Below are 18,398 nucleotides of genomic sequence, written 5' to 3' on the forward strand. Positions count from 1 at the left end.
GTTACATATCTACTCTGTTCATTGTGAAATGGGCTTACATAAGGCAGGGCTCACTAGACACTGTCCTGGCATCTAGATACAACATTAGGGTATAAAAAGGACTGCCAAAGCATAGTTGTTGAAAAAAGGAAAGAAAGTAAATTTTATAAAAGGGATAAAGGGGCTTTTTCTTGGTAGACCAAAATATTAGGATTCTTCAGGTTGAGAAGAATAAATGGGTATGTTATTGAATAGTATTAAATCATGGAAAATTTAGGAAAACAAATATAATAATTTTATGCACCAAATTCTGGACTGGGAAGTAGTGTTTGAAGTTTCTTTTTGTATTAAAAAAGCGAAGTATTATTTTCCCAGTGGGAGATAGAATGAATTGAGAAGCTAGAACTAGGATTCAGAATGGTTTAAATCCCAAACAGCTGTCTCTGATATCAACCATATTTTCTATTATTTCTTCGAGTTCTGCCCATTCTTTCTTTAACTGCTGTCTCATACTCTTCGCATTCCTTAGGCTACTACCATGGGACAGGCAGTTTCACTCCACACCTGAATGCACTAACCCCTGCCCACTTTCTTCATCCCCAGTCTCTTTCCCTTGGTTGGATTTTGTACACCTTCTCTGTGTTAATCTCCAAAGCACCTATTTCTTAACAAAATATAAGAAAGAAAGAAAGAAAGAAACAAACAAAAAAACGCACCCACACCCTGCTCAAAGACTTAGATATATTTTACTGTAAACAAGAAAAAAAACCCATCTGAATTTCTTAGCCTGGTGTTCAAGACCCTTCAGCCCCAAGTCTACCCACCTTTCTAGCACAGCTTCTCAAAATCCCTTAAGAGCTTCTGCGCTCCACCCTCAAGGCTGGGCTCACACCGTCTCTGCGAAGTGCCCCGCAGTTTTCATTTATCCTGATGCTTCTTTTGTCCAGATGGGATGCTGAGGGCAGATTTCAGACACCAAAGTCATTAGCTGGACTCACTCCGATCTGCTCTGTTGTTTTTTTTTTTTTTTCGTTTTTTTTTTTTCTTTTTTCTGAACCTGGAAACAGGGAGAGACAGTCAGATAGACAGACTCCCTCATGCGCCCCACCGGGATCCACCCGGCACGCCCACCATGGGGCTACGCTCTGCCCACCAGGGGGCGATGCTCTGCCCATCCTGGGCATCGCCATGTTGCGACCAGAGCCACTCCAGCGCCTGGGGCAGAGGCCAAGGAGCCATCCCCAGCGCCCGGGCCATCTGCTCCAATGGAGCCTTGGCTGCGGGAGGGGAAGAGAGAGACAGAGAGGAAAGCGCGGCGGAGGGGTGGAGAAGCAAATGGGCGCTTCTCCTGTGTGCCCTGGCCGGGAATCGAACCCGGGTCCTCCGCACGCTAGGCCGACGCTCTACCGCTGAGCCAACCGGCCAGGGCCAGATCTGCTCTGTTTTAATTGTCTGATTTCAGGTGAAACATTTGATCTTTGCCAATGAGATTGCATATGTAAGGTGAGAGGCCTGGGGTAGGCACTTGGTGACTTTTAGTTTATTTTTTCCTTTTGTGAGCTTCTGTTCAAGTTTGACCTCTTTCACGAGGCTTTGCTATTCACACTGATTTTTTTTCCTCCTCTTAAAACTTTAGCAGTTTATTTCCAGATTGACTCATTTGACAAATAATTATATTTCATCTACAATTTTCATCCCTAGTAAATTTTAAACTATTGACGGCAGCAACCCTGCTTTTGAAGTCACAGTAGTCCTCAGAGCTGCTTGTACCATAGATCCTTAGTGGGTTTTGTTTGTGGATTTTTTCCATAGGTTGTAGGTGATGGATTTATAGGGACATTGTTAGTACTTCCCAAAATTGATGGCAAATGGGAACCAGGGTCTCCCCCAGATAATCTCGATGGGGTTGGCTGGTTAAATTGATGAAGCTGTTTCTCTCTGTTCCTCATGCTGCATTGAAATGGTCTGTTTGTGGTCATTCTTTTTTTTTAATTTATTTTTTTAGTTTAATGAGAGAGAGAAAAGGAGAGAGAAAGAGATATCGATCTGTTCTGGCACGTGCCCCACCCAGGGATCAAACCCTCAACCTTGGTGTATTGGGATGATGCTCTAACTAACCGAGTGATCTGGCCAGGGCCAGGTCATTCTTATTCTTCACATGGAGTGCTGAGCTCCCTCGGGGTGGCTCAGGGCCTGGCATCTTCAGGGCTTTGCCCAGTTTTTGCTTGATGCGAAGTTCCAGAACTGTTACTAAACACTCGCTTCATGCTAATATTTAGAGACCTTTTTTTGTTGTTTATGAAATCATTCTACATTTATAAAATAGGATTTGAGAATTTTTTTATAATGTTAATAGCTACACTTATTTAACTTATATTCTTAGGCACTTCCAAGGTCTGCTGTGGAACTGACATTACAACATGATTTAATTTTTCTTAGAAGAATATCTCTGTTGTGGTATTGGATGTCAGCATAATGATATGAGACCCTCCCCCAGACTAGAAGTATATATAACACTTGTACTGCTTCAAATGAATAGTTATGCTTGGGTAAAGTAATATGCTATTAGAATAACTAACTTTGGGTGGTGAAAATAGAAATCATGACAGTGCCTCAAGAATTACTTTTTATCAGCAAAGTAGTATTTCCAGGGAAGTCCTCATTTGGGGTTTTATTAGGGCAACCAGCAAGTGTTATGCTTTTGACATCTTTAATACTCTGTTAATATTGTCATTTAATATAGTACTCTGTTCACAGGCTCAAAGACGCAGGAAGAACAGCACACAATCCTCTGCCCCACCTGGGCAGCCTTTCTGAGTCATTCAAAGAAAATCTAATACATCCTTTATAGATAACATGAGTGATCAAGTGAACTAGGCGGCCCTTTGTACGGGGTGAGGGTAGGGTAGGGGATGCTAGAAATATGACGATTCTTAATCAAGATGTTAGTTTTTATTTAGAGAACTGTGAGAGAGTTTTAGGGAAATGAACTTAAAAAAAAATGAGTGAGGACACCCAAGTTATTTTTGTGTGTGCCCCTAATGATTCTAGGAAGGAAATTGATTTTAGAACCAGAAGGAATTATCTGGAATCATTTATCCCTCTGTTGTTGCAAAAATAAATTAGCAAGTCAACGCCCTGTTATTTATTTCACCCTAACACACTGATAGAGAAACCACTCCCAGACTCATGCATTGTGAGGATTTGAACAACCTGGTCATTTACTGAGGTTTTGTGGAAGCCTCAGCTAAGCCTGCCTTCCGAGCAGGCAGCAAGGGTTAACTAAGCCTGCTGTGTTGCCCCTTCCTAACAGGAGCACTTGAGCAATGCTAATCAGCTGTACTGATTTTCTGTTTTGATTTTTCCATATAATTAAGTGAATGATATGGGATGCAATCAAGTTTGGCAGTAGGGGGTTCATGCAAATGACTTTATTTTTTTTACATTTTAAATTTTGTTAAATGGAACCATGAGGAAAGTTATTTGAAGACTGAAGACTGTGTGGGTGGAGTAGCTTAGCATCCAATTTAGAGTCTTGAATATTTTCAAAATATCTATTTTTGATTGATTTTATAGAGAGACGAGGGAGGGAGGGGAGACAGAAAGAGAAACGTCAATTTGTTGTTCCACTTATTTATACATTCATTGGTTGATTCTTGTGTGTGCTCTGACCAGAGCTCAAACCTGCAACCTTGGCATATCGGGATGACGTTCTAACCAACTGAGCTACTCAGCCAGGGCCAAAAATATCTATATTAATAAAGCAGATTTCCACTGTAGTACCTTTTCTTTCCATTGAAATAATGCTATTTTTTTTAAAGATGGTATTTTATTTTTTGTTACACCCCAAAGTGGAAGATTATAATGTAAGATCAGATGATATAGCTTTAAAGGGAGAAATGAGAAAGAAAAAATCCATTAAACTTCCTTCAGGGCTGACAAAAAGGAACAAAGGTACCCACATTTACTCATCCAAACCTGTAGAAGAAAACAAATAACATAGGGAAAGAATATATGTAATGCCCCCTCCACTTCTAATTTGGACTGTGTGTCAGTGCCTTCAGTAAACTAATGAAACAGAAGGCAGGACCATCCATGTTTCTGAATACACTGAAATGTTGTATTTCTATAACCCTTTACAGCTCACAGGAATATTTTTGAATTGTCTTTTCCTCTGTTGGGCAAATAGGCTTGTAAAATGTGATGTTTATGTTTGCTCACTTTGTTAAAAATGGTGCTGCCCACGGGAATGGCACTGCCCAGGTGAAACTGCTAATTATCTTCCTGCTGGGGAAGGGCCATTGTTATGCTAAAGTTGCTGGAGGAGGGGTTTTTGCGCCAAGAAAAGTTTGTGAAGCAGCAGAAGGAGGAGGAAGAAGGAGAAGAAGGAGGAGGAAGTCATTTTTAGTTGGAGAAAGAAGCTAAGAGGCAGGGTGCTGAGGAAGAAGCAAGTTGTGCAGAGAGAGAGGTGTGCAGATGGGGAACCAGAGGTGACTGAGACTGGTGGGGCCTTTGAGTCTAGGAAAAACTGGATGAGTCAGTGGCTTTGGGAGCCCTGAATGGAAAGGGAAGTGTTTTCCCACTGTGTGTTTACTCGCCGGCTGGTTGCAAGGCTAGAATAAAGGAATGGCCCACCAATTTTTGGCTCCACTGTTTCTTTACCATCTGCCCGAATCCAATGGGAACCTGCCCATGAATGGCCACTACGGCCGCAACTGCATCCTCCCACCGAATATATAACATTTGAATTATTTTCTCAACTGGTGTTTGTGAGTTTGTGTGATCCCAACCTCTTGATCTAGCAATTTCTTTTGCTTTTGACATTTTATACTTTAATAAAAATTATTCTAAAATTCAGTTAATTTTCTAATTTTAATTTAAAAAATGCTTTGGGAATAAGAAACCAAATGGAGCCATGCATACATGTTTTAAATGCGCTGATATTTTCCTTGTCATGAATGCAGCCAGCAGCTTTGCCAGGAAGTTTGATTTTTCTGTATGCCGACTTTCAAAAGCAACGGGGTGACTAAATTCTGCTTTTTGTTCTGCCATCCCCTTAGAGAAGTTAAAGCCTTCAGAAAGCCACGCATCAAGTACAAAACAAGAAGGGATTCTGAAAGATTAGCATTACAGTTTTTACATTAAAAGAGAACACACGGCCTTGTTCTTTTCCTTGGAAGTTTGATTCATTGCTTGCGGCAATTTCTAACTTTACAGACTAAACATCTCCAATTGAGAAATAGATGGTTTGACTCTGAGATGGTGACTCAGGATATCAACTTTTCAATTTGGGGTAATTGTTTGTGAGTAGATGGCACATTATTGCTGACCAACCCTCGTTGGGTCTTTGAGGAAAGAATAAAAGTTGATATACACATTTCACACTTCATTGAAACGAAATACTTATCCTGACATAGATGAAGCCGTAGGACAGAGAGATATTTGGCATGCTTATTTGTTAAGTCACATGGATTAAAGGTTTTCTTATTTTGATGGGTGAGGAAAATACCAGCAGTATATTTATGCATCTTCAACAGGGAAATGGGGACAGAAAAATACCTCCTCCTTCAGTAAGTTACTGTGAGGATTAAATAGATAAATCACATGCAGTGTTCAGCACTGTCTGGCACAGGTAATCCGTCAGGAAATGTTAGCTGTTTATTGTCATTGTTAACTTTTTATTCACTCCTGTTAAGTACAATAGCTTTAGTTACATAATGTCAAGCTTCCGCTTTTACAACATCACGATGGTTAGGCTGTGAGAAACATCAGTAATTTGAATTAATTTATAAGCCATACTCTGGCTACCCATTTATGCTTTATATGTTGTAATTATTTCATGGCGGTTGAAATCCCCCCTAAATATTTCATAACCCTTTGCAGTGCTATACACCATCTTTTCATTATTCTTCAAATTAATAATATTTTCTTTTTTTCAATCAAACATTTTCTTTGGTTTTAGCTTTTTTGGGGTTAGATAGAGATAACTTGTCATAATATACTTAATGTACTTTTCCTTATAAACAGTCTTGATTTTGAAGAATTTAATACTTCTTCATTGATCTCATCTCTTGAATTTGAAGGTTAAAGTATTTCCTAAGGTTAGGTTTTTGTTGGTATTATTGTTTATGTATTTGTTTTAAGATAAACTTACCTTTATAGACCCCAAGGTTATTATTTTTTTTTCTGAAGTGAGAAGCAGGGAGGCAGAGACAGATTCCCGCATGAACCTGGCCAGGATCCACATGGCATGCCCACCAGGGGGCGATGCTCTGCCCATCTGGGCCGTTGCTCCATTGTAACCGGAGCCATTCTAGTGCCTGAGGCAGAGGCCACAGAGCCATTCTTAGCACCTGGGCCAACTTTGCTCCAGTGAAGCTTTGGCTGCAGGAGGGGAAGAGAAAGATAGAGAGAAAGGAGAAGGGGAAGGGTGGAGAAGCAGATGGGCACTTTCCTATGTGCCCTGACCGGGAATTGAACCTGGGACTTCTACTCGCCAGGCCAACGCTCTACCACTGAGCCAACTGGCCAGGGCTCCTGAAGTTATTATAAAATAAAGCAAGTTCAGCCTTGGCCAGCTGGTTCAGTGGATAGAGTGTCATTCCAGCATGCCAAAGTTGCAGGTTCAATCCCTGGTCAGGGCACATAGGAGAAGCAACCAATGAGTGCACAACTAAATGGAACAACTAAGTGGGAACGAGTTGATATTTCTCTTTCTCTCTCTCTCTCTTCCTCTCCTTTTTCCTCCTCCCTTCCTCTCTGAAAAAAATTAAAAAATATAAAGTTGGTTTCCAAATACTAAAAGTTGTTAACTTCATGGTATGGAAAGTTACTATGATGTCTCAAAACAGCAGCCCTGACCCAGAAAATAATTGCTTTGGTCATATAATCTGGCCTGTTGTTGCTAGTTTCACTAGTTTACCAATAGGTAGGTTAATTTTATTATTATCATCATTATTATTATTATTATTATTATTATTATTATTATTATTATTATTGTGTGTGTGATAGAGACAGAGAGACAGAGACAGAGAGAGGGACAAGTAGAAACAGACAGGAAGGGAGAGAGATGAGAAGCATCAATTATTTGTTGTGGCAACTTAGTTCATTGATTACTTTCTCATATGTGCCTTGACCTGGGGCTACAGCAGAGCAAGTGACCCCTTGCTCAAGCCAGCAACCTTGGGCTTCAACTCAGCGACCTTTGGGCTCAAGCCAGCAACAACGGGGTCATGTCTGTGATCCTATGCTCAAGCCAGCAACCCTGGGTTTCAGACCTGGAACCTCTGCATCCTAGCCCTAGGCTCTATCCACTGTGCCACTGCCTGGTCAGACCAGGCAGGTTAATTTCAATTTATAATTTACTTAATTTTAATTAGTTATTGCTTATTTTTTTTAAATTAGGAATGGATCAGCTATTTCTAATTCCAATTCATTTGTATAATAATTATATAAAATGATTTTACATAGTATGGCCAATTTTTCTTTCTTACTAAATGCTGAGTCCCTGAAGGTGAAGAAATGGGTATGAGTTTCAGGTTCATGCCATTGCAGCTGTTACATAGTGGGTCTGACTTAGCACATAGTAGGTATTCAATAAGTGCCTGCAGATGGCTTCATTTGAATATCTCATAGGAACTTCAAACTTGATATTTATAAAGCTGGATTAAAGCTTCATCCCCAAGAGGAGGAGGGCTTCTGTGCTTCCCATCTCATTGAGGGTCCCCCCTCCACCCAAGGGGCGATACTACACGTTCCGTATTTCTCCCTCTTCCTCCCACATTCAGTCATCCAATTCTATAGATTCTTAAAAATGTCCTTGCTTCACTCAGTTCCCTGTAATCTCATTGTTGCTTTTTTAGTTCACCCTGCAGTCGTGTCTTACCCGATCTCCCTCCAATAACCCCCTCCTTCAGATCACACTCCCCTGCAGCCTGGAGTGACCTTTCTGATGCCACTCTGTGCCCTTTACTACTCTATCTTATCCTTGGATGACATTCACATACTTTGCAGTGGCTTGTAACACTCGTTATGATGTGCCCCCTGTCTCTTTCTCCCACGGAATTAAGTTGAGCTCCCTAAGTGTGCCTGAACCTCCCTCACCCTAGTTCCCTCTGCCTGATCATTCTCCTCCCTCTTCTATCTCCTTTGCTGGCCTGTTTTGCAAGTACACCATGTTGCTATTTGTTTTTCTGTTATGGTCTCTCTTCCTGTAAATAATACCAGGTCCGTTTGCACTGACACTGGCTTCCAAACAGCTTCCCACCTTTTTCTGTACCCTATGTAGAAAGCTCTGTAAAACAGCTGGCTTTGTTTCTATTCAGCAGATGGGGAAACTGAAGCACTGCGTGTAAGAAATATATGTCATAATTATTAAATGATAAACACCTTATCGAGTAGGGACAGGGACTTGATCTGTGTTTTATCTCTGGTTTTATACAGAGCCTAAGATAGTCGATCTGCAGAGCATGTCAAATGAATATTGAATGAATCTCAGTTTGAGCTTGAGGTGCTTCTCTTTTCAGTCAATGGAGCTTCTGTTTTATCATTGATGCTCTGGGACAAATGAGGGCAGATTCCTCTATGAGCCCTCTTCTTCCAGCAGGGAAATATGTCCGGTGAGAGAATCTGGAAGCCTGTGTTGCTCTGAGTTATCCGCGCAGATTCCTTTAATGTTAGTTGGCACGGATGAGAAGGGCTTTTGTTGTGGTGGCCATTAATGATGATTTGCACATTTTTGGTCATTTACGGAACAGTGGCCACCCTGCACAACATAAGAAATACCTCTCTCCCCTGGACCATGAAATCTGGTGACCCTTCTATTTGAATACATGGCTTGTTATGTATGTTGCAGCCCTAGTGACAACTGGTACCAAATGGTGGCTGTCCTGAAAGGAATTCTGTCTGGGTCCTTTTCATGTATCTCTAATTTGGATTTTTTTTTTCCCCTTGTAGGTTGTTCTTCAGAAAAAATGGTTATTTCTTTGAACCCATGCCTGGGCTTTATCTGTTTGTTATTGTGCCGCTGGATAAGGACAGCGTCAGCTCTGAATCTTGAAGACCCTAATGTGTGTAGCCACTGGGAAAGGTAAAAGTTCTGAAAGTAATCTTAGAAATAATTTCTAATAAATTCCTTATTATACTATCATTGTCAGTCTGATAGATAAATTAGAACTTGACAAGAGATTGTAAAATTACTTTTATATAAAAATCATTAGCTATATCTAATAAATCAGACAATATTAGCCACCTTGGTCTTACAGAAAATATATTATGTGAAAAAAACTTGATATAGTGATTCTTATACAGGTGAAATTATAGGCTTCAGGGAAAACATGAACAGATCAATTAAAATGAGCTCCCTCAGGTCCTGTCCCTGCTCTGAATCTATTTGCAATAATTTGGGGGCGTTGGACTTCTATATGGGGACGAGTGAGTGAGCACTGGAAGACAGTGTGTAATAATGTACTTGAAATCTATGGCATAAAGAAAATGCGCTGTAGGTGGCCTGAAAGGGGGACATGATTTCTGGAGGGCCTGGCAAAGCCGCGTGGAGGGAGTGTCTCCTGAGACGTCCTTGAGGAGCTGCAGCAGGTGTGTGGCAGTGATGGGGAGGGGTCTAGAAATGAAAGGAAGTTTGAAACCAGTGCCATGCAGACCTCTGTGGTTAGAGTGGTACAGTTTGGGAGGAGGTCAAGGTTAAATAGATTATCTAAGAGCAGATGATGTCATGTCCAGATCGGGGCAATTAGCAGTAGGAAATACAGAGGAAGTACAAAACAATAGGCCATTCTCAGGGATCGTATAGTCCCCTCTGGAACACAAAAATAGCACAGCCATGTGACAATGCGGTACAGTCATGGGCAGCCCACTCTGCTGATGTGCTACTTGCGTACGAAGATAGTATCTTTATCCAAAAAGAACATTGCAAATGCAGGTTTTTTTCAAACAAATGGAAGATGTCAAATACTAGAGAGTGATATGTATTTTTAATATCTGTAAGTAAAATGATGTCAATCTTTTGGTCTCTTTTTTCTGTCATCATTTGCACTGTACTGCTACCCCACAGAGCACGGGTTCTGGTCACTGTGGTCACCCACTGAAGGAGGAACAAAGCTCAGAGCCTGCCCAGCATGGCAGCTCTGCTGTTCTCGGGGAATACCAGTCCCTTCCTTTCAGCATTATTTTCCTGCAAGGACCTGTTCTCATCTCCATGGGCAACATTACAATGTGGATAACAAAAATATACCTCCCTGATCTATCAATAGTTTCTTGCGAGGACCTGTTCTCATCTCCATGGGCAACATTACAATGTGGATAACAAAAATATACCTCCCTGATCTATCAATGGAGTTCTGTATCACTGTGAAACTCTTTAGAGGAAATATGTGTAAATATATGCAATAAAGTGCTACATATTTGTGGTATGAACTATATTATGCAGAATTTAAGAGGAGGGACCTTCTATTAATTCTCTTTATACTCGTCACAGTGCCTTTTATAAAACATTTCACTAACAAAGTATGTATAATATTTATTAAAGTAATAAAAATGAATCAATTAATATACGAATGAGTGCATATCAAATTTAGAAAAGGGAGTGTCCACTGGTTCTTGAACTTCTTGGAGGATTGATAGCTTTGGAATGGGAATGAAAACAAATTTGTGAGATACCATGAAATAGAACGCCACAGGTCCTGGGAAGCCATCGAGGACAGGCTGTGAAGGGGCAGCAGGGGCTGAGATTTAGAGCCTGCTGTGTGAGAGAGGGGAGGGGTCATTGCACATATGGAAAATAAAAGTGAGGGAGTTGATTTGAGAGGGAAGAGATTAGTGTGGTTTGCCCTGTTATGTTCATAAGATCAGTTGAAATATGGATCTGGACGTGTTTGGGAATATGGATTTGGGAGCATGTTGAGATGTGAAGAATTGAACATTTTGAGCAAAAGACTGTAAAGAGAAAAGATTCCCAGACTTCCAATAATCCAGCACCCATTCAAACATACACATTTTGTCCTGATTCCTTGCTCAGTATTTGACCAAATTTGCTAGCACTTACTTGCATTGTTTTGTTCACCACTGATAATTCCGAGTGTCTAAAGCACTGCCTTGCATGTGGCATGTGCCCAGTAAATAATTGTACAATGGGCTTTCACCTTCTGTTAGGAAATAAAATGACTAATACGGACATGAATTAGGAAGAGAAGAGAAAGAGAGACAGACAAGAGGCACATTCATTTTTAAATGTAATATAATTCCACTGTTGCATAAGTATTTAGAGTAACCTCTAAAATACTCATTAATGAGGTGAGAAATTGAGCATGAAAAATTAGGGAAATAATGGAGATTTTTTTTTCCTGACCATATTCTTTCTAAATTATACAAACTGCTTGAAAGGATCGACAGCTACATCTTCTTATTGATAGATTTTCTGTTACAAGGCTAGAGAATGATTCTTCAAGGAAAAGTAAAAGAAAGTGGAATGACTTTGACAAGCATGGAGAATGGAGCATGGATTAAAATGATCAAATAGCCTGGCCTGTGGTAGCACAGTGGATAAAGCATTGACCTGGAACACTGAGGTCACTGGTTCGAAACCCTGGGCTTGCCTGGTCAAGGCACATATGGGAGTTGATGCTTCCTGCTCCTCCCTTTGCTCTTCTCTCTCTCTCTTCTCACTCTCTCTCTCCCCCTTCCACCTCTCTAAAATGAATTAAAAAAAAAACAAAACTCTGATCAAATAAAGGTGCAGTGACAGGTTCTTGTGTATTTTCAAAAACTAAAATGGGTTTGAGTTGAGATGGGGAGAGGATGATTAGCTTCAGGGACAAAAGTCTTGGTAGGAGGTCTGAAGAGGGTTCATTGTAGGCTTTCCTGACACCAATACCCACCTGTAGCTGATGGTCTCGAGCCGTGGAATGACCTGGAGACTTACTTCACAGAATGTGGTCTGTGGAGTTTCCACCTGAAAGTCACTGTGGAGCTTGTGGGAAATGCAGAGTCTGTCTCTACCCCAGACCTCCTGAATGATTTATTTTCAAATAAAAGTACACCTCATCTTAATGCAGCAATTCTGATCCTCAGAAGTTGTACATAAAATGAAAGTTAAGAAAATCCAATCACTTAAAACACACAAGGGGTGCATGTTATTAAAGGAACTCTGCACAGCATGCTTTGGGAGAGTGAACACCTCCACGTAGTATCTGTTTCTTCTCCCCATCCCCTTTCCCTGTTCTGTGAGTGTAAGTTCTTCCGTCTGCTGGGGTTTCTTCTAAAGAAGGCACACATGAAGGGGGCCATTCTTTGCCCAACCAGGCCCTTGGGGGTGGAATGCAGAACTGGTCCCAATTGAAGCGGCAGTTCTGAAGCAAGCAGAGATAAGAAGTGATGATTATTACCATATCTGATTAAAGTAACAAGGTAATTTAAGCAGATAAAATGTAATTAACCACTTTGGAATGTGTCCAAGTGATGATGGCTTATTTCCTCCTGTTCTTTGACCTAAAATGAAATCTTGCTGGGGTCTCTCCCCGGATAATACTTAATAGGTTAAAATCACAGTGATGATATGTTTTCAGTGTGTCGAGAAGATTAAACAAACAAGCAGGAAGGAGATAAAGGATTTTGCATCTGGATGCTTCAAACAGTGCCGAATTGAGATCAGATTCCTTTAATCCCACAATTTGCCACTCGCTCTACTTTAGAAGCTTCAGATGACCTCGTGACATCTGAAAGGAGACAGGGGCAGGGGGGCCGTCTGGGGGTCATGCTGTTAGTGCTGTCTCTACACTGCCCACTAGCACTGGGGGCTCAGTGTGGCTCATTTGTAATGAAAATGGAATTCGACTTGATCAGTGATTTTCAAACGTTTTTATCTCATGGCACACATCAACCAATTTCTAAAATGTTGTGGCACACCAAAAGATATCTTTTTTTCCAGTCTGACAAAAAAAAAAAAAAAGGTATAATTTTGATTCATTCACATCAGATGGGTAGCGTTGTGTTGGCTGTTGTCCTTTTTTTTTTTTTGCCAATCTAAGAGAAAAGAGATCAGTGCCCCTCACTAAATAGTCAGGAATTGCATACTTTAAAAATTCTTGTGGCGCAATGGTAGAAGATCGCTGGCTGATGAACCTGAAGGTGTGGACTGTTAGCAGAAGGCTGTTCAAGTTCAAACAGCGGCTCAGGCATTGGCTGAAACAGCAGGGACAAAGAGCGGAGGGGGCGGGCCAATTATAGAGGACATTTCCCATCGTGGTGAGAGCACACAGCTTCCAGAAAGTGGCCCCTGGAAACGTGACAGTTTAATTGTATAGCAGCCAGTGGGTATTGAGTAAATTAGGTTTAGTCACTTGGGGAGTATTTGGCAGTCAGAATTTGAATACTATTTACTAATGTGGAAAATATTTATATTTATGATATATATATATATAGTTGAGTTTAAAAAGTAGGTTTAAAACTCAGGTGCATATAGCATGACTATAAGAATATAAAAAAAGAAACTAAACAAAACCTGAAAACTCCTACAGACTAAAGAAGTACAATAAAATGCTACTGATGGTGAGTAGGGGTTATAGCATTCTCTCATCTCTCTCTTTTCAAATTCATTCCCAAATTTTGTAGTGTGATCATAATACCATTTTTTTTTAACAGAGATAGACTGAGAGTCAGAGAGAGGGATAGATAGGGACAAACAGACAGGAATGAAGAGAGATGAGAAGCATCAATTATTAGTTTTTTGTTGCGACACCTTGGTTGTTCACTGATTGCTCTCTCATATGTGCCTTGACCGTGGGGCTTCAGCAAACCGAGTAACCCCTTGCTCGAGCCAGCGACCTTGGGTCTAAGCTGATGAGTTTAGCTCAAACCAGATGAGCCCGCACTCAAGCTGGCGACCTCGGAGTCTTGAACCTGGGTCCTCCGCATCCCAGTTTGACGCTCTACCCACTGCGCCACTGCCTGGTCAGGTGATCATAATACCATTAAAAATAAAAATCAGAGAGAAAGATTGTATTGAAAAGAAAAAATGTGTATTAAAAAACATAAGGGACAAGAAATTGGGTTGGCAAAGCTGAAAACCTTTCTCTTTTAAACATGAGTGGAAACCTCAGTTTCTGAACAAAGTGAAAAGCAATTCATATTCAGTCAATTCTGAATTAAGTTTGAGCCACTGAATAATTTTAATGCGAAGAGTCAAGATCGAAGAAAAATGCTCAAGACACAGTGAATTGTATACACCTATTTCCCACAAACTATCTATATGTCTCCATTAAAGCTGTATCACATTATTTTTGGTATTTACAGGCTGGCCTTTCTTGGGAGCTTTTTTGAAAGCAGGAATTGCATATAATTTTTTCAATAAATGTTTATTGAATTGGAATTCTAAATGGTTTGATTACCCTTTTATAGAAATAAGCATTTTTTTATATTCTCAAACCAGAGAAGCATCCCGCAAATGTATATTATTGGTGATCAGCAAGTGGCAGAAAGAGGAAATTCCTGTATTTTAACATTTTCTCTCATCGAAGCACTCTTCTAGGCTGCTCCGAGTTAGTGAACATATTTTTTGTGTTCTCTTGTGGAATCGGTTCCCCCATCCACATCAAAAGGGGTGTGCTTGGCCAGGATCGTTTGTTGGTGATCATTTTGGCTCTAAGGCATTTAGACCTCAACAACATACCATGCCCTTTGAAATTTTGGGAAAAGTACATCAGGTCTTGTTCCAACAAACTGATTTAGTTAAGCTAAATTACTACAATAGAGGCCAGTAGAATGCCTCCCCGCCCCCCAACCCCCACATACAACTGGCATTAATTTAGAGTGGGTTTTTTTCGTCCCTATAGCACATGTGGAAAGTTGCATTGTGTTGTTCATGGGTAATGTAGGAACACCTATGCAGCAGCTCATGCACAGAGGATGTTCATTTGCTTGGCTCTTCACTTGAAGTAGAAAGGAGAGATAACGTGGCAGGCCTTAAATTTTATCTACTTACAAGCAGCTAGCTGTATAGGAAGGTAAAAAAATTGGCAAGGAAGTCTCAGAGTTTGTATCGACCTGAACCTCGGGATACTGCTAGCAGTCTGAAGATAACATTACTGGCTTAATGTGAAATTTCATTCCAAGAAGGTTTTATTTTAATGGAGGCCTCTTGCTTTTGCCAAAGAAGTTATATTGCAGATGTAGACAATTGCATCCTCTATGCTCACCTAACCTGTTCTTGCAGGTAACAGCAGGTGTCCTTGATTAGGTTAGAAGGAAATAATCCTCTAAAATGTGTGTTAGAAATTTAGCATGCTGTGTGGGAAGGGATCTTCAAGACCATCTCTGATCCCCTGTTTTTAAGGTGTGATAATCAAAATCTAGGGAAGTGAGGTTATCTACTGGAGGTCACCCAGATTCTCACTGTCAGATTAGGGTTATAACTCTGGTTTCTTCTAATCCGGTGATCTTTTCAATAGAGCCCATCACATGCTCCAAAGAGTCACAGAGACTCCCTCAATTTACCTAGAAATCAAGTTGCAATGTCCCAAAGAATGAACAGGAAAGTGTGAATAATATGATTATTTCGTGGCTGTCTCGGTACACAGGGGCTAACAGACCAGCTGGGGAGAGAAAGCTTGTGAGTCTCGCATTACAGAGCTTTTCAAACGAGAAGGTTCTGCCCTGTACTAACCTGAACCCGTTGTGCTGGAACCTCTACCTCATCTTTTCTGTACCTTCTCTAGTTGATAGTTCCTTCTGATGAACTTGGGCTACTGATTTGTAGCAAGTGAGTCCACGATTGTGGCCCATTTTGTTTGTTAGGGTAACTAAAGAGTTTAGTGGAAATGTTTGAGAGAATGGTGAAGAAAAGGAAATAAACTGAAAAGGAGGATTCTTTAGATTTTCCTGTAGGCAGGAACTTAAAGCTTTTTTTTTAATTGAACTTATTGGGGTTACACTGGTTAACAAAATCATACAGGTTTTAAGTGCACAACTCACCAACACATCATCTGTACACAGTATTGTGTGTTTACCACTCCAAGTCAAGTGTTTGTCCATCAGCAAATATCCTCCCACACCCTCCCCCAGGAACTCAAAGCCTTGAATTTGTAAAAGGCTTATAATGAAGAAGTACAGAATTGAACATTGAAGGTTCTTTTTATACTTCATGGATGTTTTTTTATCCACATTGTTAGGCTCATAGGAGTGCATGTTTTTACTTTTTCATTAACAGTAGTGAAAATGTATTGGAGAACAGGCTGCCTAAGTAGCAACAGGTTTGGTATGATTATTTTAGGCCCGTGACGGCGAACCTTTTTATAAAAACCACCCACTTTTGCAGGGCTGGTCAACCTGGTTCCTCCTGCCCACTAGTGGGCGGTCCAGCTTTCAGGGTGGGCCAGTCGCAGCCAGTTTAGTTGCTCCGCTACCCCCCCCCCCCACCATGAAAGCTGGACCGCCCACTAGTGGGCGGGAGGGACCAGGTTGACCAGCACTGCAAAAGTGGGTGGTTTTTATAAAAAGGTTCGCCATCATGGTTTTAGGCTAATGGTCTCAGCTATGAGTAGCAAAATGTTCTGAATACCCAAACTGTCTCTTTGCTGATTACCTGTATTATTTGCATGCAGACTCAGATTGAAAACCTTTTTGTGAATGGTTTTGGTTATTCCTAGCCCTCCTGGGGTGAAGGGATGAAATTTTATACTAAAAAATATTATATGATGATAATATTTATTTTGAAATTTATGGCATAAACTCTTGTTTTTTAAATATATTATTAATATTAGTTCTTTTGGGGTTCTGGTTCAAATAAAAGTCTGTAATAACACAGAGATTCTCTGTTACATCAGTGTGGAATTGTAAATGGAGCTAATATAGCATATGATTGTTTTTCCTTTTTTACATAGTATATCATTAATGTGCGAAAGATAAATAATGATTCCTTATTTTTCCTCTTTTTTTCAGCTACTCAGTAACTGTGCAAGAGTCATACCCACATCCTTTTGATCAAATTTACTACACTAGCTGCACTGACATCCTGAACTGGTTTAAATGCACACGGCACAGGTAATGAAAGCTTGGATAAATTTATAAGTTTGGCTAGCTGGGATAGAGTTTGATAAGTCATTAAATACTTGAGCAGGTGTATTCATTCATTTAGTGGATAGTTACTAAGTGCTTGCTACTGTTCTAGCCTTATTTCAGAAAACAGGAGATAACAGAAAAACAAAAAGATTGTGTCCTTAAGGAGTTGACAGACAACATGTCTACTGGTTACCATTGTCTGGTTAGCAAGAATTCACCCAGCTTTTGTGTTGTGCATTACTGGGGGAGACATTCTTAAATATGGACATCACCAGATACAAAAAAACTCATATCTCAGCATATGTTTCTACTTGATCATCTGACTCAATTTAGGCTAACTTAAATTTGACCTCGATTTAGTAAAATAAGGCACAAATTTTTCTCTATAAATGTGAAAACAGAAAAAAAACAGTATATGTTAAATATTAGTTACTACAGAGGGACCTGTGTTACCTTAACTTCATTTGTAAAATATAGGAGTATGAGTCAGGGGTCCAGTGTGGCACCTGCTGCTTCATGCTGCATTAAGTGAGGTTATACTCAATGCCATTTCTTTAGACAAGCTTTCCTTGACCACACCAGCTAAACAAATATTCCCTTACTTGGGCTTTATTTTTCTTTACACCATTTAATCATTACCAGTCACTATATGATATGTTTATTTGTTTAGTGTGCATCTTTACTTAATTCTGCAGATCTGTCTTCCCCAGTAGAATGTAAGTTCCCTGAGGGCAGGCTTTTTGTTTCTTTTTTTCCCTCTCTCTATGCGCTATTTCTCTGGTACCTAGAACAGTGCCTGGAATATAGTTAAGTGGATGGATGAAGCTTTAGTTATACTTAAGGTTTTGGGTTTTTTTTTTTGGTCTATAAGCCTTCTACAAGATGGAGCAAAAGTAGGCTTACAGTTGTGAGTACATGAAACACAGAGTTTATTCTTATATTATTATTTACTATATTATTTTTCATACAAAGAGCTGTAAACCTACTTTTGCTGTACCCATTATTTTATAGTGGGATGAGATTGCATTGTCATAGAATTTTAAAAGAATTCTCTGAATTTTTCCTTTAAAATATATGTAAGTAAATGATGATTAGATAAGTGTCTTATATGGAATTATCAATACTTTTCAAGATAAAATAAGTGAAATAGGGAATACATAAAACCTCTGATCCCTTGAAATGAAATATAGTTTGGCTTCAATGAACAACCTTACTATATATATTCTTAGTAAATTGATAAGAGCTAGCATAATATTGGTCAAAAAAGATATTCCATGTTTCTTCTGAATTATTTTAGAGTACTTTGCTTTTAATACCTTTATTATATTAAATAGTTCTTTGTATTAAAATAT

At 39.9% G+C, this 18,398-nt stretch overlaps 1 protein-coding gene across 3 annotated transcripts in view; it reads left to right on the top strand.

Moving 5' to 3' along the window:
- Positions 1-18,398, top strand: part of MEGF10 (multiple EGF like domains 10) — a 188,079-nt gene that overhangs the window by 44,077 nt on the left and 125,604 nt on the right. For all 3 annotated transcript variants that reach the window (XM_066382136.1, XM_066382138.1, XM_066382139.1), the window contains exons 2-3: positions 8,935-9,067; positions 16,927-17,028. In XM_066382136.1, the coding sequence (XP_066238233.1) occupies positions 8,952-9,067; positions 16,927-17,028 (218 nt within the window). In that variant the 5' untranslated portion in view covers positions 8,935-8,951. The remainder of the gene's footprint in view (positions 1-8,934; positions 9,068-16,926; positions 17,029-18,398) is intronic.

The sequence above is a fragment of the Saccopteryx leptura genome, chromosome 4, assembly GCF_036850995.1.
Source record: "Saccopteryx leptura isolate mSacLep1 chromosome 4, mSacLep1_pri_phased_curated, whole genome shotgun sequence".
NCBI lineage: Eukaryota > Metazoa > Chordata > Mammalia > Chiroptera > Emballonuridae > Saccopteryx > Saccopteryx leptura.